The sequence below is a fragment of the Diorhabda sublineata genome, chromosome 4, assembly GCF_026230105.1.
Source record: "Diorhabda sublineata isolate icDioSubl1.1 chromosome 4, icDioSubl1.1, whole genome shotgun sequence".
NCBI lineage: Eukaryota > Metazoa > Arthropoda > Insecta > Coleoptera > Chrysomelidae > Diorhabda > Diorhabda sublineata.
In genome coordinates, this window is record NC_079477.1 from 29067978 (window position 1) to 29095535 (window position 27558).

The following is a 27558-nucleotide window of genomic DNA, read 5'->3' on the forward strand; positions in this document are numbered from 1 at the left end:
GTATTGGGTCAACATATGGGTACAGAAATGTAAACCACGTATTAATAATTTTAACTTCAACACATCGTCCGTTAGTATACATAGCGATGAACTTCAAATTTACAGAATTTTCAGGTTTCCTTCGATATTGGTTTGTTTGTGAGTGAATCAACAATCTATTTTGATATGAACCTTGAGGCACTTAAACACCTCAAATCCTTCCTAAACTTCACTTTAAATGAATGGATGTTTATAATATTTTAATTAAAAATGCTTACTTTGGCCACAACAATTCATCAAAATAGGCACTAAAATGTTCACGTGAAAATGTACTTTCGGCATAAGTACATACTTTTGAGTATTGAAATTAAAATTTTATTTTTCAATATAATCTTCTTTTAGCTCCATACACTTTCCCCAGTGATATTCAATAAGTTCGATACCCTTTTATAATAAGAATCGTCCAGCTCCTCAAAATAGCCTTCAACTAAGGACATCACCTCTTCATTGTTATAGGAAATTTATGACCATCAAGCCATTTTCTTAAGTCTGGGAAGAGAAAATAATCCGAGGGGGCTAAATGTGGCGAATAGGGTGCTTGAAGTAGCAATCTAAACTTCAATTCATTAATTTTGGCACTTGCAATACCGGTTGGGTGAGCTGATGCATTGTCTTGATGAAGCAACACTTCCTTCTTAGCCATATGCGACCGATTTTGCTTGATTTGATACTCACCGTTGATAGTTTTTCATTTTTCAAAATAGGCAATGAAAATTATTCCACGCGCATCCCAACAAACCAACGCCATGACCTCGCCTGTAGGTGGAACGGTCTTTGGCTTCTTAGAAGCTGGTTCTCCATTGTTTTGATTGTTCTTTTGTTTCGGGTGTGAAGTGATGGACCCACGTTTCATCCGTTTCATCCCAATGTTCAGTTAATATGCGATATACAGCACTTTTTGAAATGACTACTATGTCTACACCTCATTTGGTTGACCACTGCGATATTTGTATTCGCAGGTCGTTTGGCCTCGTTTAATCTTTTATATTGGTTGGGCTAAGGCATTCCAAATAAAAGTATTGTATCACATAACGATGACCAATTTTCTGGGGAAGATTTACCAATATACTTTTCAAACCAAACGTTTTTTTCGATCAATAAACAATGTTTATTCAAAAAACGAAATATTTCCCCTTGTTGTTTGGAAAAATTCAGCGTTTATTCACTTTAAAAAATTCTAAAACACATTGAAGATAATGGTTCAAAATATGACAATTGTCATTTGAAAGAAACAATATAAAAATGCTTATTGTAGTGATTTCTATCCATCAGACATATTAATCAATAGACCGCTCCTGGAATTTTCTATAAATACTTGCACGTGTTGACAACATAAAATAAAAAGTTAACCAAAACAAATGTGTGTAATTTCAAATTGTCGTTCTTTGTAATGTTATTCAACTTCGTAAAATGTTAGAAAAAAAGACGAAACATTTGTAGATCAATTTAAGAAATTGTAATTCCTATTACGCAATATAACACTCAACAAGTCAATTGGTATCAAGTATAATTTATTTCATTTTACATTTAATCATCGAACAGTTAATTGAAATTACCGCTATTAATATGAGCGCATGGAGAGTAGAAGTAAAATCAAATTGACTAACGGTGAATTAAATTTATTGAAACTATATTTCTTAAGTTAAAGTAACTGAAAATTTTTTGTCATTTATACTTTCCTCTCATAATTAATGATATAATTATCAAGACAAAAACATTAAAAAACTAATCACATATGAAGAAGAATTTCGAGCAACTTGGTACGTGTATATCGAGGAACTGTATAATGACTCTAGAGCAGAAAAACAAATGGCATTTGATGAAAACGAAGGACCAGAAATTCTTAAGTCAGAAGTGATACATGCTCCAAAGCTGCTTCCCATAAAGAAAACCCCAGATTTGACAAGTCCTAGGAAGCCTAGCTCCGGCATACCTGTATTGGCCCATGCGTGGGCCAGGCTACTTAACTCAGCTTCGGCCAAACCAATGATTACCCAAGCTTGGGCCAAGGATGGGATACCCAAGACTGGGCCAAGCTTGGCTTACAAGCTTTGCCCAAAGCTCTACATAGTTGGGCCAAGCCTGGGCCAAGCTTGGGCCCTTGGAACTTTCCTCTACGGGTTGTTCTATCTGTCAGAAGTCATTTTTTTTACTACTGCTACTTTGTTTCTGTTTCGTTTTTCATGATGCTAAGCTTAAGTGAAAAACATATTGTTGTGAAATTTTTTTTCTACTTTACTAATGTTAAAAACAGCTTACAATGATGATGATTAAAACACCGATTAAAAATGACGACATGATTATTTACTTCGTTGTGGCCGCCCATCAACTGTACGCATCTACTTAAATGTTAAAAAAAAAACAGATCTTGTGCTCACAGATCGTTGAATGACAATTGATCAACGGTTAGGACTGTCCAACAAAATGTCAAGTCCAACTTTTTATTTGGAATTGTTGAGAATGCGCAACAGTGTTTGTGAAAATAGATCCGATTTGTGGTAGACAGGAGACTTTTTCTTCTGCAATGGCAAGGCACCTACACACAGCCATCTCTATTCACCAGATTTTGTTTAAAAATGGCATGATTATGCTTGCCCATGCACCACATACTCATAGTCCCGTGTCCCTCGTTTATTATCACGCTTGAAAATACATAAGGAAGCACACCAATTACACGAATTGAAAAGGTCAAAAAATAGGGATACGGATGTGTACAAAAAATATTATGCACAGTAATTTGATGGGACCAATTTTTATTTTCAAGAGTATTCTGTGAAAAGTATGAAATTAAATATTTTTTTTAAATAATTTCTCTCCAGTACTTATCAGAACGGTTCTAAAATACCTTCAACAATCCTCAAACTTTTCTGTAACATATTCAAATGCATGTACAAGAAAGTATTCCAAAATGAAAAATCTGATGAAGTCTCTGGAACTTGTAGACTACAATATCTAAGAAATATCTCTCCGGCTGTTCTATAAGAAGCTGCCTGTTTCTGAAGAATTGGTGGTATTGTCCAAGTTTAGTGGATTGTTCTGATATTGCAAGTTCGTAATGTGTTATACTGTGAGATTAAGGCATAATTGAACATTAGTTTCGCTTGCATACATTCAATATTTCATGAAAATTTGGATGTCAAAAAGATTTGTTCCTGGATACTGCATAATTTGACAATCGTTCAAGAAAAGCTCGTGTCGATTGGTGCAAATAAATGCTGAAAAAATTCAATGGCAATGCTGCAAGAGACGTCTATAAGATTGTGACAGGTGACGAATCATGTATCTTTGCATATGAACACGACGCTAAACAAGAATCGACTGTATGGGTCTTTCAAGACGAGCTAAATCCTCCAAAAGTTGTTCGCGCATGAAGCACTTCTTAGCAAATGGTCGTGGTCGGAATAACTGGACATGTTGCCACCGTTCCGTTAGAGCAACGTTGAATGGTTAAATCTGAATGGCACTTAAGGTTTGTCGAAAGTGAAAAATCAGAGAAACCAATCGCAGACTCAATCTCCACCACGACAATGCGAGCTCTCAGACATCAGTTAAAAAAAAACGTTTTTAAATAGTCAAAACATCCAGTTGATGCGTTATCTGCCGTACAGTCCTTGCTTGGCACCCAATGATTTCTTCTTATTCCCGTAGATCAAAAATAAATTGCGAGCTCAACGTTTTTATCCACCTGAAGAAGCGGTTTATGTGTTCAAATCATATGTTTTGGAAGTTCCTCAATCAGAATGGAAAAAATTAAAAATATTTGTTATTATTTGTTTATCTCAAAACTTAAGTAGCAAATAAATAATAATAATAACGCGGGGACGTATTCTTTGTTCAGTCTTACGTTAATATATTCTTATTTTATTGATTTTACTAGAAAACAAGCTCATTTCTATTTTTAGCTATAAGAATCATGCTTATGGACAATGGGCAGCCTGATGATTGTAAGATTAGTTTTCAACCTTTTGTCGATTTTCCCGTCCCGACTCCCACGCGTTTCTGACCTACTTCTTTTAATTGGCGAATTATTTTTCTCAAGGAGGTGATGTCATCATATCCTTTTTATGTTTTAAAAAATCAATAAACCACCTGCTACAATGCGAGTTGTTCTTTTGTGCTGCTGGACTTTTATAAACTACATTCAATAATATACTTATAATGTAGCTGTAGGAAAATGTACTTGTAACGTAAAATAGCTTCTAAAGGAAACATGAAATTGTACTGTGTGTATAGAACTTTTCGGAGACTATGATCGGATTAATTCAATCATGATCTGAATGAACCAACAAAGAAACTGGACCACGTTCATGGTTGTTGGTAGACCAGTAGGTAAATGCGAACCGCCGACAGGTTGTTTCAGTTATACATAGCTTTTTGAAATTTAAAAACTATTTATTTATAGTTTTCGGCATTTCAGCATGAAAATATAGCTTAATAGCTTTAGTGCAAAATCCGGATAAGTGAGTAAATCGTTGATAACTGCTCGATGAGAATTATTAAACATCCAGAATCTATTATACAACTGAGAAAATTATAGATTGACCGCGACATTCGCGAACTTTGAAACAAATCCGGTTTTAGGTTAGAATTGAGAATCAGCTGATAGATGATCTACTTGACCTTAGATCATAGTTTCAGAAAAGCCCTTATAGTAGCAGCGACTCAATTGCAATCAGAACTTACTTCTTAAAATTGAATGTATTTAGAAATGGAATATTGCCATCTCTAACTCTTCTAATTTCATGCGCCTCAAAATATACAGAGGGCACTCAGTTTTCATTATTTTATGATTCGAATTTGCAACTGAATAAATACTTTCGACAAATGTATAAGTAATAGGTTGATATTATAACAAACGATAACGAAAACTAACATAAACTGATGGAAATTAGCTGAATTATTGTATAAAATGGTTGATGGGCTATAAATTAGTACTAAAATACATTTCAAATAACGTAAGTATATCATTCCAAATAGAATCTGTGTTGATAACAGCAGATAAAAATAGGAAATAGGTCGCGAATACCTTAACGACGGTCTATTTATTTTATAATTATGCACAAGTTATTGCCTTGTCAACAATTGCGGAACTTTTCAATAAACATTCTCGAGACGGTTACCGACATTAGCCAACATATTCCGGAAGCAATTTCGTGTGTAAATAATTGTACTATTTTGATAATTGTTTACTACAATATATGCATATGCGTATACGTTTTTAAAAACTAAAAGTAATTTCAGATAATCAAACAATGTCGTAAATACAGGAGTAAATCAATAAGTCTATAACTTTTTGTAGGAAAAATCCTTGGTTATTATTTGAAGAGGGTTTCACCTTATTTCTGTCATAAAAAATGGAAAAATTAATAGTTTCAATCATTCATTTTCCCTTTTGTTTATTTGTTCAGCGGATTTAAGATTAAAAACCAAAATTTCAAAACGTTTTTGTTTCTATTTATAAAAATCATATTATTGATCATATTTTTACTTTTATTAGCATGAAATAAACTTTGATACACTAATTAAATAATTATGAAATTCACGCAAAGTAACAAAGAACGTATGTAAAAAGATAGTTCAAATCCAAAATATTTTTTTTGATAAAAAAATTATTGAAACTATGATATTCATTTGTTTTTTGTATAAAATTGCTCGATTTTGTATGCCCTTTCCGAAAAAATACGACATTTTATTCAACTATAGTTTTCTGAGACAAATCGGGCAAATTTTAGTTTCCAAACTTAGGCCTAATTTTTAACTTAAATGAGCCGAAGAAATGTATAGTCGTAAAAAAATGAAAACAGTAGTTTTTCGATTTCTTATGACCAAACATAGGGTGCGCCCCAAATAATAACCCAATTCTTTTATTTTTCAATGTCTCTTATGACCTGTATACATTTTCTCCAACAGTTTCCATTTTTCTTTTTTCTAGAAAATAAAATTCATGGATACTATCAAAATAATTATTTTGTGATGACGCAGAACAATTTCTTCAAATTTAAAAACAAAAAATAGTCGCTCGGAGCTGAATTTACAGAATACGGCAGAGCAGTCCGTAGTTTAATTCATGGATTTTTGCTATGGACAATATCAGGAGCCAGATGCAAAGGTTTTTCTAAATGCATCAAATGTGATTTTTTCCTGTCAAACCCTCATTAAATCCATCCAAAAATAGTCATAATATTCGATATTGATTGTTTTAGCCGTTTGAAGTGGTCATTCTGGAATATACGAGTATACCGTGTGCTTTTGAAGAAACGTTTATTTTAAAAACATATCTTAGCGCATAATCGTTCAGCAAAGCCCACTTTTTTGGTGGATCCATGTTGCCTGAACTGAAATAATATTTATTTTAAAAACTCCTTTTTGATAATCTTTTTTGATGAAAAGAAATCCAATTAGCACAAATCAAGAAAAGATCCGCTGTATTTTTCAAAAAGATATGTTAATGTCAAAAACTGCTTTTAGGCACCATTTTTCCAATATGGCGGTGCGAGCAAAGATACGAAGTGGCAAAGTTGAAATTCGGAAAGAGCACGTCAAAATCTATAAAATTGCCAATTTTAAAAACTCCTGGAAAACATTCCAGATACCGTTTATTTTTTTTCCAAATGTTTAAACATTTGTATGTTGTTTGGTTTAAACAGGGTACTAGACGTGAACTGAGCCCTTTTTGTACCCCATTCATGTGTTTGTGTGGAAAACGAAATTTCTAAGAAAAACCATAAAGGAAAATAAATTATTTACAAATAAAACAAAAGAAAAAAAGCATTTCAATTCCGAAGTACCTTTATAAATAATAATGGTAGTCAGAATCGTCTGAACTAGAGACATTTGATTGAATTATGAAGGGTTGTAAAGAGGGTGATACCACATACTCATCTTCTTCTTTGATAACTTGCTCAACACAGTTTTTCCAAAGCTCTTGGCGATCTGCTGCTAGAACTTTCTTTACGAGTTCTACAACCTCTCTACTCAGTTTTGGAGACTGATTACATTTTTGTTATTTTGATTTTACGTTTGCCTATATTAACTCTATTCTTTGCACAAATTGTCAATATATCAAATTTTCTCTAACTTTAGACCTTTAATAACAGTAAGTAATTCTTTATTTGTTGGGCCTTTTTTACGATCGCTGACAAGAATAGGAATTTTTTTTTTCAGGCATAACACTTTCTGACTGTGGTGAGATGTTAGGTGGAAGCTGTTCATTCAACCACTTTTCAAATAATTCTGCTGCCATATATTCGTGATAATTAGCTGCACAGTTTTTAATGTTTTTAGAAGACAATAATAAAGCATTAGGCACGAAATCGTCTTTGGTTACAGCGTGTAATATTATAATGCGTTTCCTTTTAGAACATGGCCCATTCAAACAGCAATTTTTACTATTGTCAACCCAAACGAAATTTACTACATCGTGACTGTCAAAACATGTTTTCATCCTTCTGTTAGCGGTATATATGCTAGGTAGAATGTAATAAACAACATCCAAATAGTATGCTTCTATTGATTAGAGTTCTCAATTATAGGACGAATAAATTTTTGTTTTCTTGGTGCGTAGACAAGGTTGATGATATGGACGAGTTCACCAACTATCATTTTATAAAAGACAAACTCTAAAAACGTGAGCTATTTGAAAAATCTAGGTTGGAATTCCCATTTTCATGTTTAGTTAAAGTTTAAAGTACCTTCAGATCACCGGTAACGTGTAAACCGAAGTGTATCGAAATGTACGAAAAATTTCAGACCGTAACGTCAGCAAAATAAGTTTAGAAATTTAGTAGAATCTCGATAACATGAAGTCCAAAGGAAATGTTAAATAATTTGAGTTATAGAGTTTTATAATTACTAAGGATTCAAGTTGAAGAGTTTTTATTGATTTATATTTTTGGAATATGAGCTTTGTTTATGACTTATATAGATAGACGAGTTAATGCAAATGAAACTTTTAAATCTTAAAATGTACGAGTATTTACGAACTTTATTTCACATTTATTAAAATTTATTTTATTCTACTTAAAAAAGTCGGTAACTTTTTTTGTTTCAAACTATTCACAATTTTCACATCAATTTTATTTTAAATCTTAAATAAAGAAGAAAAAACTTCATCCTCTGTATTAATGCTTTCAGTTCATTCATTTTCACTCACAAAGAGATGCTCCCGAAACGAAGGCTAAAACCTACTGATACATGCAAATTAGTTACTGTACTTAGACTTAAGTCTATTGTTTACATATGAAGCCATTTGGTAAACATATATAAGCAATGGACAATAACAATTATCTACAAAGAACCGTTTTTGTTTGTAAATTCATTCAAAACCACTCATTGACAGATGATTGAAGTTGCAAAGCCCAAATTATTCGTTAAAGTTCGTATTTTAAGTAAAAAATGTTTTGTAATAAGAGGGGAAGAGAACACAACATTTTATGAAACTATAGAGGTTCAAGTTATCAAGTTATCAAGGTTCTACAGTATATTTGCGCATGCGTTAAGAGATTCTCATCGTGAAAAAGTCGAAATCTATGGTTTGATCTGATGTTTTAGGTTTAAACTGGTGAAAATTCTCATAAACGAGACTAAAATAAGGTTAACATTTGAAATTCAATTATTCTATACATTTGCTTCCCTAAATTTTGTTCAGTCGTAATTTCTAAACAATTGGAAGAATACCTAACCACATGTAGGAATATGTTAGCAGCGCGTCTATTCGCTTGGCTTGTCTACTTCTTGAAACTCTTCCGATAAACGAGAAGTTATAGAATTAAATCGCTGTGAATCACTGTTTAAGAACAGCACAGCACGTGTATTGTTTCCGAAGACAAATCCAACAAAAACTACCTTATAGTAACCCGACTAAGTCTTGCATCGAAATGGAATTTTCACGGACTTATGTTTACTGTAGAAACAAACATGTGAAGTAGTCTATTTTACACAGAAAAATTCAGATCTAAGCTTGACAAATGTGTGTAGATGATCGCCTTCATCTTATTCTGTGAAAACAGAATTATTTAAGATAGTGCCAATTTAGATGTAGATGTAAGTATATTACCTTCAAAATAATTTTAAGGACAACAAATCTTCAAAACAAACATTCGATTTGACCATTTCTCAATTTTATACCATCTGTAAGTGGAGGGAGGATATTTTTCTGTACTTAAAGGATAATTACTATCTTACGACGTCAAAATGGAACCTTATTTTTATTTATTCCGTCTACATTATTTTCTAGCAGCTTTCTGAATAAAAACAAATTTTACTTCTAATTATGTTTTTGTATTCCTATTCCCAAAGTGAGAAGAATATTTTTATATGATGATTATATAACTGACTAATTCCGTTTTTTATTTGTTAGATTATATCGTTAAGTTTTATAATTCAGAATAAATATGTTTTTCTTAACATAAATAATGTTTGTCGTGCTTCTCTAGTAGAAGATTCGTAATGACGAAAACGCGTATGTAAACCTAGTTTTGTATTTTCAAAAAAGTATATTTGTTACGCCTTTTAGCTTAATAAAACAATGAATGAAATGTAACATGACATACGTTATCAAATTTTATTGTATCTGGAACACATTCAAGTTCATTTTTGAAAACATTAATAAACTCATTTATCACTAATTTCTAATCTTGGCTACTTCACAAAACCTCGATTTAAATTAGATTTTATAAATCCTATAAAACTGAAATTAAATGTGTGATCGGATGATTTTTGATGTTGGAAGCTTCAACAAATACTAGTTGTTATACTCGTAAAGCAAAGAAAACATCATAAAGAATTCATAGTTTTTTTTTTCAATTTTCCACTACTTTAAGCCTTAATTTCGCATATAATATTACTAATAATAACCCAATCTAAATAACGAAGAAACAAAATAAAATCAGAACTTCATTCTTACTTGGAAGCTAATAAAAAGCATAAAAGAATTTGACTAGTGTACGTATTCTAAATAACTTAGTAAAAAATCAAAAAATTACTAAAGAACACATACTCCTAAAAGCGCTAGGTCGAAAAAGCCGGCTTATTATATCAACAAAGCCGTCCCATTATTTGCATTAAGTAAAATATTTCGTTTGGTATCGACTATGGACAGTGGTGGGTCACATTGTCGTATTTAATGCATCATAATTTGAATGTTTATTATTAACTATTTAAATTCATTTTCTAAAGACCATTTACGTGAGCAATATTAAAGGGTTATTTTAAATATGTTTGGAAGTCTAAGACGGAACATAAAGATCAATCAGAAATTGCTATAATTAAAGAGATTCAAATTTCACCATTCGGAGGTCTTTCGCGCCGTAACATTTTTCTGTACCCTCTTCCCTAATCGTCACTAACACCCAAGAGACGATTTTTATCTAAAAGTCACAATGTTGGGCAAAGTACTCGAAAGCGGCTAAAATAGCTTTTAAAAGCGTTTGCTGTAATAATAATAAAGAGAGATTTCTTATTCGCAATATATTACTTATTTTATTTATTCATATTTTGTTTTAAAATATGTTGAAATGGTATCCGAGTTCTTATAAAGTTTTCCTAGTAATCTTACATTTAATTGTGCCGTTTTGCTGACAACCCTCTCCTTACATACATTTTTGGCTTCATCCGCCAATATTCTTCTCACGAATTTTCCTTTTTCAGTTTATTTTATTACGAATAAACTCTTAAAATGAAATAATATATTAATATTAACCTATGAAATTGCAATTAGAAACGAAAACGTCAAATTAAAACGTAGTCGCAAAAAAATAATAGAAAACCAAATATTATTTGTTATAATAATAATTATTATAAATATCTCATTTAAATAATTATTTTTACGTGGTTAAAAAAACGAATTCGATTAGTGTTACAGCTCCTCTGTCCACGGGTCTGCTAGCCACTCATTCCCCCTCATCACTCATATCCGAAGAGAAGACGAAGAGGGTTCCGAAATTGTTCAATCACTTGCATTAACTTCGTCTTCATCAAACCAATCTACATCTTCATACGAGCGGCGCATAATGAAGATAAGCTTATGGCCATAATATTTCACGATGGTCTTGAGGAATCTTGTCATGCACGAAACGACGCTGCATGTACCTCAAACTTGCTTGGGATTTAAAGGATTTGGCAGAGTGGCGGCAAGAAAGCATTTGGAAAGACAAATTTCTATGATGCGTATTTCGCGTTAAAAACACTATCGAATGTTGACAAGAAAATAAAAGTAAAAATAACGTACAATATAGTCGAGGAATTCCCCATAAAACAAAAACAAAGATGATTGGAGATCAAAATAAAAGTGGCGGATAAAGGGTTCTTAGTTTGAAAAATTTTATTTTCCTAGTTTTTTCATTGAAATAAAAAATTAGAGTTACTTAACACGTTGTTCGACCCTCTTTCACCCGTCTACAACGCATAGTAACGTTTTAGCAGAAATATATTCATTTGTCAACGTAATCTCCTTTTAGCTCCATATACTTTTCCCAATAAGAATAGTCAAACTCCCCAAAATAGCCATTAACTGCCGACATCACCTCTTAATTGTTGGAAAATCTCTCACCACCGAACCATTTTTTCCAATCTGGGAACAGAAAATAATTCGAGGAGTCTAAATCTGGTGAGTAGGGTGCATGAGGTAGCAATTCAAATTTCAATTCATTAATTTTGTCCATCGCCATAACGGATGTGTGAGATGGTACATTGTCTGGATGAAACAATACTTTCTTCTTAGCCAAATAGGGCCATTTTTGTTTGATTTCTTCGCTCAAACGTTGCAATAAGTTCGTACAAAACTCGCCGTTGATAGTTTAACCTTTTTCAAGGTAGTCAATGAAAATTATCACACGCGCATGCAAAAAAACCGACGCAATGACCTTGTCTGTAGATGGAACGGTCTTTGTCATCTTTACAACCGTTTCTCCCCTTTCAGTCCATTGTTTTGATTGTTCTTTTGTATCGGGTGTGAAGTGATGGATCGACTTTTCATCCATGGTTATGAAACGGCGCATAAATTCGGCTTTATTTCTGTGAAACATTACCAAACACTCGATGGAGATATCTTCACTTCTTGTTCCATTGTAATCAAACGCACCCATCTTGCGCACATCTGTCTCATGTCCGCACTTTTTTCAAATGCCTACTACTGCTCTCTCGCTGCTCGCTCGCTTTCAGTTGATATTCATCCAGTACCGCTTTAAGGATTTTCTTCAACATTTTTGAAATCGTCACCTCATTTGGTCGACCACTGCGATTCTGGATATCGCAGGTATTACGGCTTCGTTTAAGTTATGTTACCCAATATTTTACTATTGATAACGAAGAAGCAGTCTCACCCAAAGTAGAATCTAGTTCAGCTTTTATTTTGGTCTAAGCCTTTCAAATAAAAGTATTGTATCACATAACGATGACCAATTTTTTCCATGTTTACAAATTCACTGAAAACGTTCACTATTGATGGCTGCTGAACAAAAACTAAACAACGTGACGTTCTCAAACTTGAAACATATAATGTATAGATTGTATACTTCCTTACATAGTGGTATTTTCCAAGCAACTACCGCCATCTCTAGGTCAGACCAGGTACTTCTACCATATATTTTCTTTATATATAAATCTTCAAATAAGGAAATTGAGTTTTAAAAAATTGATAGCGTGCTCAAAAAATAATTCGAGAAATTACGATCCACTATATAAATAGAATCGTTTTTATTGTCTGCACATGGTCACTTACACAATAAATTTTTGTCGACAATGATTCCAAATTATTTTTAGACTGTGGTCAACATCAACGTCATAAAAAAGATATAGATTCACATCTTTCTGTTCGGCAGCTATGCATATTACTGTTAGCAATTTATTTAAGAAAGAAATTTAATTTAAACTTTATTGTTATCACTCAACAGCTATTTTAATTATGCGTGACATCATTTTCTTTTATTAGCAACGCTTAATTATGTAATTAATAAAAACATATTCTTTTATATCTTCTGGTTTTTACCTTATAAGTTTCGAAACAATGGAATTTACCTCAACTTTTTCTCATAAATTATGATAAATAACGATTATAACGTTATATAATTTCTATGGAAATTTCTATAATTGAAATATATCAAAATCAAGTTAAAAAATGAGAATAAATATAGCACATGAAAAATATAAATCAACCTGTTATGTTCCTCATCAAATATCTTATATATTCAATCAATTATTGTGACTCAATAGTCACTGCTGTCATGTAGTCACTTCCAGAATTTATCTCTCGATGGCTCACCACAATTCTTTATATTTAGTTCGTGAAATTACATTTTGTGATTCGTTTTTTCTACCAACACCTTCTACCAATTGTTTAAATGATTCTGTGGTCGTGATATATTTTCAGACTCGCTGCAGTTAGGCCACGACTAGTCAGATTACAGCTGGACCAAGTACCATAGTTAAGAGCTCAACTACTCAAATTACTTCACCTTGTCTATAGTATATATACAGTCTGTTCTGAGAGTAGTAGGATTGGTTTTTTTTCTGAGCTAACGTGCAAACGAGAGGCGGTCTGCGCACGCACAATTCAAGGAGAGGGATATTGGGAACGAGGAAAAAAATTGGCAGTCAGCTCCCGGTAGTCGAAGATAGCAGAATGCTTGTACTGTCAAACCCTGGCGAAACAGCTCGTCACGGAGAAACATGGTGCATTTACTGACGCAGCGATACATGATAAAATTTTGTGTAAAGCTTGGTAAAACGGGCCAAGAGACTCAAGACATGATTAGGGAAACCTACGGTGATGCTGCCATGGGTAGGGAAAGTAGGAAAAGAATGGATGCCCTTTACCAGCAATACCAACAAAAATAGGTCGCGTGTAGAAAATTTGATAAACAGTGATTGTACTCGTAAAATGAGTATCAGAATGATTGCTGATAAAATGAGCATTTCCCAAACCCAAATATTTGAAATCGTGACAGAAAACAGCGAAAAGAAAAGTGTAAGAAAAGTTGATACCGCGAGTGTTATCATTGGAGCAAAAGTTCAACCAAAAAATGATCTGCCATGGTGCTACATTGAAAAATTTTAATCGGTTGTAGTATTTTCATGACTAAATATTTAAAAAAAATGAGTCCTACTGCTTTCAGAACAATCTAGATAGAACTGCTTTGAATTCCTTTTTTTTAATAAATGTTTTTATCTATAACTATCACATAATCAATTGAATCGTGTGGACAATTCATATTATTCAATCGATAAGTCAAAAGTCCGAAGTCATCACAAGCGATAGTTCAAAATGTTTTGCACAGTAATCATGGGTATAATGGGAGCCTATCGTCATGAAAATTGAACATATAGAAGATTACAAGGGAGCTCTCTTATCAATATAACTGTCGTCAAAACGAAGACATTCAGTTTATTTATCGGATCATATCAATAAGTCACCCCATCTGAGTATTAGTTATTAATGAATTAACTAATGCCGACAAAATCTCCCTGAAGAAAGAAGGTTACGTACAGAAATAATGATAGTGTAACCGACACAAAAAACGCTCTCAAGTTTATCCAAACGTACTATCCGTTAAGCCATCACATAGTGAAACCGTACCACAACCTGTATTTACTTCAAGCATTGACTATTTTTGTATTAGTTGTAAAGAATATATTATCTAGGAAATAAAAAAGCTTAGGAGTAGTGGTATATAGTAATGACTGATATTTTGGAATGCAAAATCTTGCATCTGAAATATCTACGATATCGGGAGAGCCAAAGAAAACTACCATTATTGTACTGTCAAAATAAAAGGTATGAACCAAGCAACCGCATATTCTAACTGTATCGAAATGTGTATTTACTTCAAGCATGAACAAGTTTTGTATCAGTTGTAGAAAATATATTTGCTAGTACATAATAAAGTACGAGGACTTCTACTTAAATCTTGAGATATGGCAACACTGATGTGAATATGTCAAATCTGACATTGATCATAAAGTTTGACATTTTTAATGGTGAACGTACTCAGGACATGTTGTCATACGAATGCTAATTGAGTTGTTTACAGATACTTGAAACATTCACCTTGGCCAAAAAGTGGAATTAAATCGCTAACAATGACTTTCGACGTGAATTAAACAAAAAGCAGAGTGCCGATTAACTCGCTTCGACTTTTGGTGATGAAGCATCATCTCGAGCCACAGTGTTTCGCTGGTTTTCCGAATTCAATCGTGTTCACACTTCGCTACAGTATGAATTTCATGAAGGTCATCAGTTCCAGTCGTATACATTCAATATTGCATGAACATTTGGCTGTCAAAGAGATCTGTTCGCGTTGGTTACCGCATAATTTAACAATCGCTCAAAGAAAGCTCGTGTCGATTGGTGCAAAGAAGTGCTGGAAAAAGACATCTATAAGATCGTGACAGGCGAGAAATCATAGATCTAGGCATAAAAATCCGGAACTAAACAACAATCGACTGAATATCCAAATCCAACAAAAATTATTCTCGCACGAAGCCATTAGAAGCAAATGGTCGCCTGTTTTTCCGGAATAACTAGACATCTCGCCACCGTTCCATTAGAGGAGTCAATTCTGAATGGTACACCAGCCTTTATTTGCCAGAAGTGTTCGAAAAAATCAAGGAAACCAATCGCAGAAGAGCAATCATTCTCCACCACGACATTGCGAGCCCTCACACATCAGTTCCAATAAAAACGTTTTTGATCAGTTAAAGCACGTCTTCGTCTGACACCCGACGATTTCTTCTAATTCCCGCAGATCAAAAATAAATTGCGTTGTCAACCTATTTCAACGCCCAAAAGCGGTTGATGCGTTCAATTCGCATGTTTTGTTTCTATTTATGTATCTCCAAACTCCAAATAGCAACCTTCGTACTATTTGGTAAGCAAAATGCAACAGAATATCTAACAAATAGTGGTGTTAAAGTGTATGTAGTTATTTACATAAATTTCCAGACAACCTATGGTATTGCGCTGTGGAAAGATAAAACAATTCCATCAAGGTTCATGGGATCGCCGCATAATGGATAAGATTGCTGCTAGAGTTTACGACGTGTTTGCCCTGAGTAAAAATTTCTTAGAAAATACAGCGTAGTACGTTTTTCTTTAAAACTATTATTTAACATATATAAAAACTGAAACCGCAAAAAATGTCTGCATAATGAGAAGATATCACTTTATTGTGACAAAATTAACATACGAATATTTTGTTATAATTATTCGGGTTATCGGTTACGAAAAATAACACTACGATAATCTGGTACATTTGTATACAATGTTTGAAATGATTATTTAAAAAACCTACTGAGAAACTGAAAAAGCAAACATCTTATAGTTATCAGTTTTTTCCCTCCACATTATTTGCAGAAAATGTATTATTTAAAATCAAACTTGAGGTACTAAATCCTGCGCTACCTCTACACCAACACTCACAATTACCCTGTCAGAAATGTGTTTCGATAACGAAGTTTACATCTTCAGAGACTGGAGGTGAACGTGTTTTAATTTTTGTATTACATTATGTATTTTCTTTTTTCTTTGGTAAATTACTTCCCTAAATAACAATGATTCGATTGTAATGAGTTATTATAACTCAAATTGTTTGTTCATAGATACTAGAAGTGGTCGAAAACAGTTGCACAATTATTATATAAATTAATAACAGTCCAAAAAATATTTTTTTCAGTTTATGTTTTAGGTAAAGGTGATATAGAATAAAAACATTCTCGGCTGTACTGCGCCTATAAAGACAAGGTTGAACGTATTAAAAGTGTGGTATTATTATTATTAACAATTTTCTAGGCTAAATCATTTTTCATTGTCTAGTAATTGAAAATTGAACCGACCAACACGGTTTTTCTTATGCAGCAGCAGTAGAGCGAATATAAAAGTAAATACGAGGTATGATTGAAGAATACAGTAAATTATTTTATTATAAATAACAGAGCACTGCCCTTGGATAATAAACCATTTATCCCCATTACCAGAAGATTCATAGATTTAATATTTTAATATCAGAAATGATATCAAAATGTTCCCTTTTTAGTACATTTTTCTTCTAGAGAATAAGAATTTTTTCTCTTTCAATTACTCCTCAAGTGTTACAACAACTTCATTACATCTCTTTCTATTTATCTTTCCAAAGCTTATTAGGTTTACTCAATAGAAGTACACAACAAAAATATTGTGCGTGGGGTTACCAATTCAATCGCTCTGATTATAATATACCAATAGCCATTTTACGTGGGCTATCTTCATGACAATTTGGTTGAATTGAGGCCTATCTGTCGCTACTCGGAATAATTGTTCTACTTCCAGACCGCTCCAATTTATAATGTATCGTAGCCACGATAGATTTTTGCAACATATGCCCATTATATGCCCAAAATAACGAACCTTTCCTGTTTTTATAATATTTATGATTCTTATTCAGCTGTCTGAGTATATCTCAATTACTGGTAAGTACAGTCTTCAGCATCTTGACGATTCTCCGCTAACACAACATTTATAATGCATCCATTTTATTCATGATGACAATATAAAGTTATTCTACTAGAAATCCTAATATATAAATAACAACATTCTTGTTACAGCCTATTTTTATTGATGAGAGAGTAATATAATGATGAACTGTTCGTTCGACCAGTCACCAGTCCATACCTTTTTCTACAGTTCTGTACAGCCTATGGTTGTAGTCCAATAAAAGCACTAAAATTTGTACTAGCTAAGGTAAATTTATTTTAATTTTGGATTTGTAAGTAGGTTTTATTACTCTCTCGTACATAAAAATAGTCAAATGGGAAAAATTGGGCAATCCATATTTATTTGTATTTTTATTTATTCGTTGGATCAGACAGAGCAGGTGAAGCCTAATCAACTCTTTCAGTAAACTTAATCTATATATTCTTGAAATGTCGACTACTCTCTGTTATATCTTACCATAAGATAATCATAATTCAGACTTCTTTTTACGGTTCAAGTGTTTGGTCGATCCTTTTCGTATTTCCATGGGTAGGGCGATTTGTCATAATAAAGAAGCCGTTGGTCAATTTTTCAGTAGAATTTAGATTTCTTGGAACGATCTCTGATGAGTATGTATTCCCTTGAAATCGATAAAAAAATGACCACGACCTTGAGAACCTTTCTTGCATGTTTGTTTAGGGTTATTTCCATAAAACCAACATCCATCTCCATTAACAATTTTGGCGATTTCAATTCCAAGCAAATAGAATCACTATTTTCTTTTGGTTCATCAGTCAAGAGTTATAAAAATTTGACTTTTTCGCATTATTTGCAAATTTGTTCAATGCTTTTCACGGGGACGTACGAAAATTATTATTATATTTTAGTGATTTTAAATGGATACTTCTTGTTTTTTTTTAACAGGTTTTAACAGGATTTGACACTTTTCCAAAAGGAAACAAAACTTAATCTGTAATTCAATCCATTGTCGATTTTCGTAATTCACATTTTATTAAAATTATGGAAATTTGAACACTTTGTTTTGAATATAGGTGGTAGACAAAATTGTGGCCTTTTGAATAAGCCCATTTTTATTGTTACAACCAAAACCTCGAGAGATATAAATTTTTAGTGAGCACATAAAATGTATTTAAAAAAACGGTTATCGGAACAAAACTTAAAACAATTACATCACTTTATAAGTCGTGTGACTGACACACAGATGGTTCTATCGTTGTCAAATCCATATGACGTTTATGACATACCAATTTTCAAAAGACTATGTGCAAAATTTCATGATATTTTGCTTAGTCAGCACAAAGTGACAGCCATTTAAGTGAAGCAATATTTGTTATTTTTAAACCAATGGATTCCAAACAATTTCGTGTGTTAATTGATCATCGAAAAAATAGTATGCAAGCTCAGCAATGGCTTCAAAAGACTTATCGGAACTCTGCTTCATCGAAAAAAACCATTTGTTATCGGTTTGCTGACTTCAAACGTTGTCGTACAGACACCGATGATGATGAACGTTCTGGTCGTCCAATTGACGTGGTGACTCCAGAAAACATCACAACTTGACGATATCTAATCTTGAATTGAAATGGCGTAAGATAGCTGAGGCAGTGTGTTTACATTTACGCATGAACATTTGAACATGAGAAAGCTTTTTTCAAAGTGTGTGCCGCGTTCATTCATAGCCGATCAAAAACAACAAAGTGTTGATGATTCAGAGCAGTGTTTGGCCATGTTTATACGTAATAAATCATATTTTTTGCGTGGATATGTGACAATGGATGAAACATGGATCCATCACCTCACTCCGGAATCTAACCGATCATCATCTAAGTGGACTGCAGCCGGTAAACCACGTCCCAAGCGTCCAAAGGCACAAAAGTTAGCTGGGAAGGTTATGGCTTCAGTAGTTTTGGGATGCGAATGGAATATTGTTCATAGACTTTCTCCAAAAAAGAGAAACAATCAATAGCGAATTCTACATAGAGTTATAGGATCGTTTTAATACAAAAATCAAGGGAAAACGGCCTCATATGTCGAAGACAAAAATCACTGTTTCATCAAGACAATGTACCGAATCACAAGTCGATGGCAACAATGGTTAAATTGAACGAGTTACATCCTCATCCACCGTATAGTCCAGATCTTACCCCCAGTTAGTACTGGCTATTCGCTGATCAAAAAAAAATGTTTGCCAGTAAGAAATTCAACTCAAATGAAGAAGCAATTTCTGAAACTGAAGCATCTTTGAGGCAAAAGACAAATTCTTCTACAAGCACGGCATCGAGAAGTTAGAGAAGCGCTAGAATGATTGTATTGCTCTTGAACATTGATGAATAAAATCGATTTTTGGCAAAAAAATCTGTTTTCTCAATTAATCCCATGACTTATTGTGTGATGTGTGTTTCCCCTTTAGTTTATATTTAAATATTTTTTTTCTTGATAAATTATCTTGATTTTAGATCTCTTTAGATAAAAAATTTCATATAAACAGATCAAAAATCAACACGATTTATCAAGAAAAACATATGAGAATGTCTAAGAAGTTTATTAAAATATTTAGAATATCGTTACTTCATGAACGGACACACTGTACAATAAATTCAATCATCTACCAAGATATGGTTGCAACGGTAATCAATAATAAATAATATCGTATTGGCAATCAAATCCGTTACATTAGCAGTGTTGAAGAAATATATTTTCAATATTTGTATGTATGTACATAATATACCAGGTAATTATAGAGAAAAATTATTGAATGTTTAAAATTATATTATGAGAGGTAGACGACCTTGTTGAGTTATGAAATAACAACTATAAACATGTTTGCAGATAAAATCTTGTATATTTAATATATTTTTACACAGTATTCCATTTTAGAGAGATGAGATGCATTTTAATCAAATACACAATTTGCAAAAATCCGTTTTTGTGATGATTCTCATTTTTATAATAGATACAATATTATCTGGCTCTTAAAACTATTTTTCACATATATGAAAGCTGTAAAATTTCAAATGACATCACTATTTACAGAGTGAATCTCTGTAGAAATAAGTAAATATTTGCGATTGTTTTAAATAAAGATGGTTGCGCCAAAATATTTGTATAACATACAAGTATTTTTAGAATATAAATAGATATTCTAGCGGTAAATTTAACAAAAAAAAGTTGAAGTTAATTCCATTATGTTGATTAATTCAGCATATTTGATAACACTAGTTTACAAAATTTAATTTTTAGTCTGCTTTCGCGTATTTTGTGGTTTATAATTTTCATTTATGACTTGTTTTTGTCAAATTTACCGTCACATTTTCTTAAAAACCATAAGTTACTTTGTTTTAATTTGTATCGTTCCAGCATATATATATATAAATCGAAAAATCCAGAATATTTTTGCTATCTACGCAAAAATATTGATTGTAGAAAATAGAAATACCTATTCTGAGTATTTTGGGATGCTCTTAGATAAAAATGTGAATTCTAAGTCCCCAATTGTGTTTGTAAATCGTGTGTATAATATTTACCAGATCTTTCCCCCTGCGACTTTTTCCTGTTTCCTAACCTCAAAGTTTCACTTGCAGAAGATAAATTTTCATATACTGTTTAAATTTTCAAGCAGTGAAAACATCGGATTTATCTTAAAATTTTCAAGTGCTTTAAACATTACATTATACAAACATAAAACAAACCTACAGTATAAATAAAACAAAACATAAATCATAGCCGAATAGTCCTGGCAGCTAAGGCCTTCCTAACCTCAAGAAGAAGAGGAAGAAATTCTCAATAGAATTGGACGTTTTCACATACGTCACAAAACTTTCAAACAACCTTCATATAATTTGTGATTTTTCTATTAGTATCAAGTTTAAAAAACGAATGCATGATTGATAACGTACACAAAACATATTCAAGTGTAAATGTTTTCTATTTTCTGCTACACTCTATATAATTATTTTGTTATCGATGGAATTTTGACGTACCTTGTATTTATTTATGACGTCCCGGTTACCGGATGTCCATTTTGACTGCGTTAACTGTATGATCGCATTTAAAACCTGTCCTAGTAATATTGAGGTCAGCGGGACATTAATTATTTATTTATTACGTATAAATTAACATTAATTAACTTTGAAAAAAATTTATAAGCGCCCAACAAATTGACGGCATATTCTCACATACAACTAACTGTTTATTTACCAAATGAAATTTACAACGTAGAAAACAAAATTAAGTAAATGGCATCTATTTAATTACCAATTTTCAGATATAACATGGTCTTACATTTTTTTTTCTAGTATCTTTGATTTAATATAGAGTATTTCAGTGAAAAATATGCACGGTATTCACAATATCTTTCGACGATATCAAAAATATCTGCCGTTCGCTCTTCAAGCGACGAAGCTTAATATATTTCGAGGTCTGAAACGAACATATTTGTTGTGCATTCGGACCAACAGATGTTGCCTCAAAAAAAGTATGTAATGCTAAATTATCGTCAAATTTTGGGACAGTACTATTATTTGATTGTCAACAACCCCATTGTTTGCTTTTCAAAATATTTAATTCTTCTAAATTTAGCCTATGCTGGAAAGTTTCATCAATTTATGAGCGTGATACGATGACATATGTACCGTTTTTAATGTTAATTTGATAGCCAACAACCGAAATAGACAACGCCCATGTCTACAGCACAATTTGAATGGAATTAATCATCTATGTAAATAAAAGCCATTTTGAATAGTTCCTGTAGATTTATTTTCAAATCATTACTTTCCATTTCGTACGTTCTACCTAAATGTTAAACGTTAGTATTTATATAATATGATAGTATTCAGTATAAAAGAGATTGTAATGAGATTATTGGTTGTTTATTTTTATGTGAAAAGCAAGCAAAACAAGGTAAACCCTCGAATGATTCGAGTGGTACCTTCCGTGTGGTGATGCCTGTGGATATTGATCTTGAACTTCTGTAGTGACGTGAAACACATGACTTGGTAGCTGATTCCACAGACTTGCACTTCTACAAAGACAGAAGTCCCAAAAAATTGACGTTTTAGGAGTCTTCACGCGAACTCGGTGTTTATGAGTCACTGGCTATCCAGAAGGCAAATATTGCTTTAGGTGGGATTATGTTGGATAGCTCGAAAGGGCTTTTGGCTTGGTAGTAATTAACGAATCAGATAATTAGAAGCTGTTGCGAAGTATATAGGTTTTTGGTCTTGAAGAGGGCTCAAAGCTTTTGTGAGCTTTTGTGAGCAACCACGAAACCAGTGTGCTATCGTCGGTAAAACTATAGATCGGATTTGCAGTTTTGTCGAGTAGATCGTTGATGTACAGGAAGAGAGTAGTGACAAATTGCATCTCTGGGGAACATCAGCGTTGACCTCAAACCTTTCTGAGATATATCTATCGATAGCGACCTGGATGGATCGGTCTTTGAGAAAGTTACGATAAATGAGGACGACAAATCGTATGATCTTAATTTATTTAGAAGGTTGTAATTCCAAATCCTGTTCCACGTATTTCTTTCTTCCCCGGTTGATCTATGTTTACGGAAGCCGTATTGATGTTCACTGAGTAACCCGAGTAATTTTCCAATTTACAGGGAAGAGAACTCTTCCATATGATAGAGAAAATAGTTTGCATAGAGGACCTGTTAGAGTTTAGCTGTGCAAATCTTTAACACGATTGGTGGTATTCCATCTAGGTCAGTCACATAATGGATGTTCAAGCCTTCTCGATGTCGAAATTCTCTTCCTCGCAAATCAAGTGTTGAATTTGAAGCAAACAAGCGACCCAACAAGTCCGCTTTATTATTTTTATCACTGGAATTGACCCATCTTCTTCAGTCAATGGAGAATTTGTTGATTTACCAAAGCCTCGGCAGATCGCTTTTGTTACAGACTAGAAAGACCTTGATCCAATTGGGCAGTTGAAAAGTTTGCTTTTCATTCTCTCATTAATTCGTCCTTTGCAAGCATTTATGGTTTGCTTGTAGGTATCTCTCAAGACAGCAAAGTTTATACGATTTTCGGAACTAGGATTTGAGCGACATTTGCTATGAGTAGCATTTTTGTTGTTGTCTTAAATTTTGTAAATATCATTTGTCATGTATAAACTCAATTGTCGAGGTCATACAATGCTAACTGGTCTATTTGCATGAGGAAAATCACAAAGAACTAATACATTTAGGTATAATGGATGCTTAAGGAATTATGATATACCATAAAGTTGACAAGTACATATTTCTCTTTCCACTTTCCAGGTTACCGTGAGGTGTATCGCTGTTTGATACGGGATTATGACATATACTTTTTTCTTAAAGCCTTTCTATCTTTTTTTTTTGATCTTCTATTCCTGTCCATTTCATCCCCTTTGTTTTTGCTGCTTTTTTCACATGTTTCATGTTTTTCTAGGTCTCCCTCTATAATTTTTACCTACTATTTTGTATTAAAACTTTCTTTTTGGTATTCTGTTTTCGGGAATCCGGCATCTATCTCAATTTTACTCCATATATTTCATCTCTAACTCCAACTTTTATCTTCAGTTTTTGTCTACTTTCTTCTTTTATTTATTCAATGTCCATGTCTCACAGCTGTTCAGCATTGTAGGCCTCGCTGCTTTTTCCACAATTTCTTTTTTATTTCTTGTTCCCAAAGAATGATCCTTCAATTGCAATGTTTCTAGTTCTCCTTTTATTTCCTGTCAGTTTTTTATTACTCATACTATAATTGAACCTAGATATTTTATGCACTTCACCTTCTCTTACTATTACCATACTCTCAGTTTTATTGGTACTTAGTTCTATAATCATTTTATTCCTTTCCGTATTTAATATTTCTAGGTTATCTTATAGATCCTCTTCGAATTTCGTTAATAATAGCAAAATCATCTACAAATATCAATTCAATTATAAATGTTGGTTCCAAGCCCTTGTATTAATTTTTTTCATCTGCTCTTTTTATTGTTTTATCTTATAGTAGTGAGAATAATAGTGGGCTTATTACACATCCTTGTTTAACACTTATCTTCAAGGTAAATTCTTTGTTATTTGCTCGAAACATTATCATTATTTTTGTTTCTATCATAGCTAATCTCATCAGCTCTATATCACTTCATATCTATATTCAAGTATTTTAAATATATCTTCTCTCCTGATGTGGTCAAAGGCCAAAACACATCTTATTTCTTATTCTTCTCTCCTTCATTCTAGTCATTATTTTTGCTGCTATGCTTTTTATTGCTGTACCTCGGAAGTTTCTACAATTTCTTTCTTCCGATATTTTTTTCTTACGTATTACCTCGTTAAGTAATTCTATTAGTTTATTTATTCCCTTTTCATTCGTATATTTCATCATGTTGGCAATTAGATTGGCTCTTCCTCGCGCTTTTCTTAGTTGAAATATATTAATTGCTTCTACTACGTCTTCTTTTTTATCTTCTCGAAATCTTCATTAATGCCTGTTTATATCGTCTCCTCCTCAAGTACCAATTACTTTTTACATGTTAACAAAACTTATTGGCGACAAGCTACATTTTAAACAACAAAAGTTTATGTTCAAATTTCTTCAGCTGTAAAGATCTAAAATTTGTTGATCAAACGTCTATAATACTACAAAGAAGTGAAGTTATTGCTTATGTACTATTTAAACTACCCTGTATAACATTGCAAAATCTAATACAGAGTCTAAAAATATACAATCCCATCTCATATAACAATTGAGTAATTGGACTTCCTAGTAATAATGCCACACCCTATATGTAAAGATGTTCATTCACGTAGACAATTTATGACAAAATAGTAGATACTCCTATATAAATTCAAGCTATATATATTTACATATATTATTGATAAAATGTGAATATATTTAAGTTGGCAACACGTAAAAAACGTTTCTCGATTCTAGTCAAATTATAGAGTACTAATATAAGATAGGTACCAGCGAAATAAATAATGGGTACCAATCAATCAAAACGCAATATGAAAACAAAAATCGTGAAATTTACTATTTCTAATTTTGCGAAATGTTATGCAAATCAATATTGTAATTTGTTTGAAGCTATGGAACAAAAATGAACCCAACTATTTTATATTTTGAAATACTTTTACTTACGAATTCAACTAATTTCAAAATTCCAGGGGTAGTTTTGAAATATTCGATATTAATTTTTATCCAACCCACGGGCGATTCGTTTGTCCCTTGCCTTGGAGCTCCACCGCCAGGTTGCGGTTTAGTTGCGTTGTTATTGGGTGCTTCTTGCACATTGACCACTGTTTCCGTCATCATTAGGCAAAAATTTTCACTACTCTAAACGAAATAAATTTTTTCCGATTCGTCGAAATATGTTCTCCTTTTCCCGTTTATTTTTTACACAAACACCTGAAATAGCGCGAGTCGCGTTGTCACGGAGAGTTGCGGGATTTCAAACTTGTTAAAAAGAACGACAAGAAACAATTCAAAAGGTAGCGGACGACCGCGCTAGTGGTTAGTTGAAACCTGATAGCAATGTTGCCATGTTATTAGAATTCACGATATAAACATGAATTTAGAATTGAGTAGGGAAAAGAATAATCTACTGATTCATAATTATTGGTAAGTAATGAGCTTGTAAAAAGCATCCTTTCAAAGAATATTAATTAGAAATTATCAATGAAATGGCATACTATAAAAAAATTAATTAAACACGCACGTTAATTCAGGCAGAAAAAATATTTCAATAATATGGATATAATTGCTAAACTCAACATAGTCTTCATAAAAGAATATCTAGATAAGTTTCCATTTGGTTTCAAATTGCTAGGAAAAAGCTAATATGAAGTATTGCAACCACTTGGCCATGTCAACAGTAATGAAGAAATATTATTTAAAAGAAAGTCTTATAATATTTTCAGGTCCAAAATGTTCATCAATTATTAATTTAGTACTTCCCTAAGTACAAAAAAATTTAAACAAGTTTATCATGTATTCAACGTATTCAAAACTTTAGCAACTAGTATGTATATAATATTACCAAATAAGTTGCATTTATTAAAAAGTGAAAAAATGAAATGAGAATTCAGGTTCAAGAAGACAAAAGATACCTAAGAGCTAATAGGTAATGTCCTTAAAGAATTCTATAAAACAGGTAAATATTCTACACCTACATGTAGTTAAAAGTATTCCTAGGATTTATATATACCACATTTGGCAACGCTGTCAACTAAGATGTTTACGGTAAGGTGGGACCATACTATTGGAAAACCGTCCGTTAGTTAGTAGCCTGTTGAGGACGTTGAGGTAATGCGAAGAATGTTGGCGTGACATATATATGCGTTATTGTGTATGTAGGTATGTTTTCAAGGAAACAACATAAGAAACGTCGACTACAGAGTGTTCTCATATTCAGTTTTGAAATAAATTGACACACAAATAGAACTTTGACTATATGTCTGTTTGGTTATGAACCAAAATAAAGAGAAATTAGAAAAGATCGGAACTTTACCATTGAGTATTTACCATTATGTTCATGTGATAAATCTATATAACAGCATTGATTTTCCCAATGTAGACTAATTAGCTTATTGTTTACCCTTCCATTATTATTATATATTATTAACAATCATGTTATGTTTAATCCATAAACCTGACTTTCCGTTTGCTGTTACAAAATTACATACATTGAAATGTATAAGACCATTCAGTTGCCGTTTGCCGATCGGTCTGTTGTTGGTGACTTTCAACATAACGATGTTTATCTTTCCCAGTCGGCCGTTCGTATCAATAAAAAAGAGCCCATCACATCCGTTTACTTTTGTCACGTGATTTTGACGTATGACGTTAGAACGTGATGTTGGGGTTTCAACGTCAAGTATATGAAAAGGGTGTAAAATTTATTACGAACATCAAACGGCTATCGTTACCCGCGAACGGCAAATGGAATGTCAAATTTATGAATTGGCCTTTAGATTTAGATTCAAACCATAACAATTTATCCTTCTACATTGTCAAATTAATACTGGCTAAAAGAATATATTACTACCCTTGTCCAGAAGTAATCATCATTTTTATAACAGA

General features: G+C 32.6%; 1 protein-coding gene across 1 annotated transcript in view; it reads right to left on the reverse strand.

Annotated features, from left to right (window-relative positions):
• The window catches only part of LOC130443126 (CKLF-like MARVEL transmembrane domain-containing protein 4), a 60703-nt gene extending 34720 nt beyond the window's left edge, over positions 1-25983 (reverse strand). Inside the window, exon 1 of the mRNA XM_056777605.1 lies at positions 25618-25983. Coding sequence (XP_056633583.1) covers positions 25618-25791 — 174 coding nt within the window. The 5' untranslated portion in view covers positions 25792-25983. The remainder of the gene's footprint in view (positions 1-25617) is intronic.
• Between the last annotated feature and the right edge of the window lie 1575 nt (positions 25984-27558).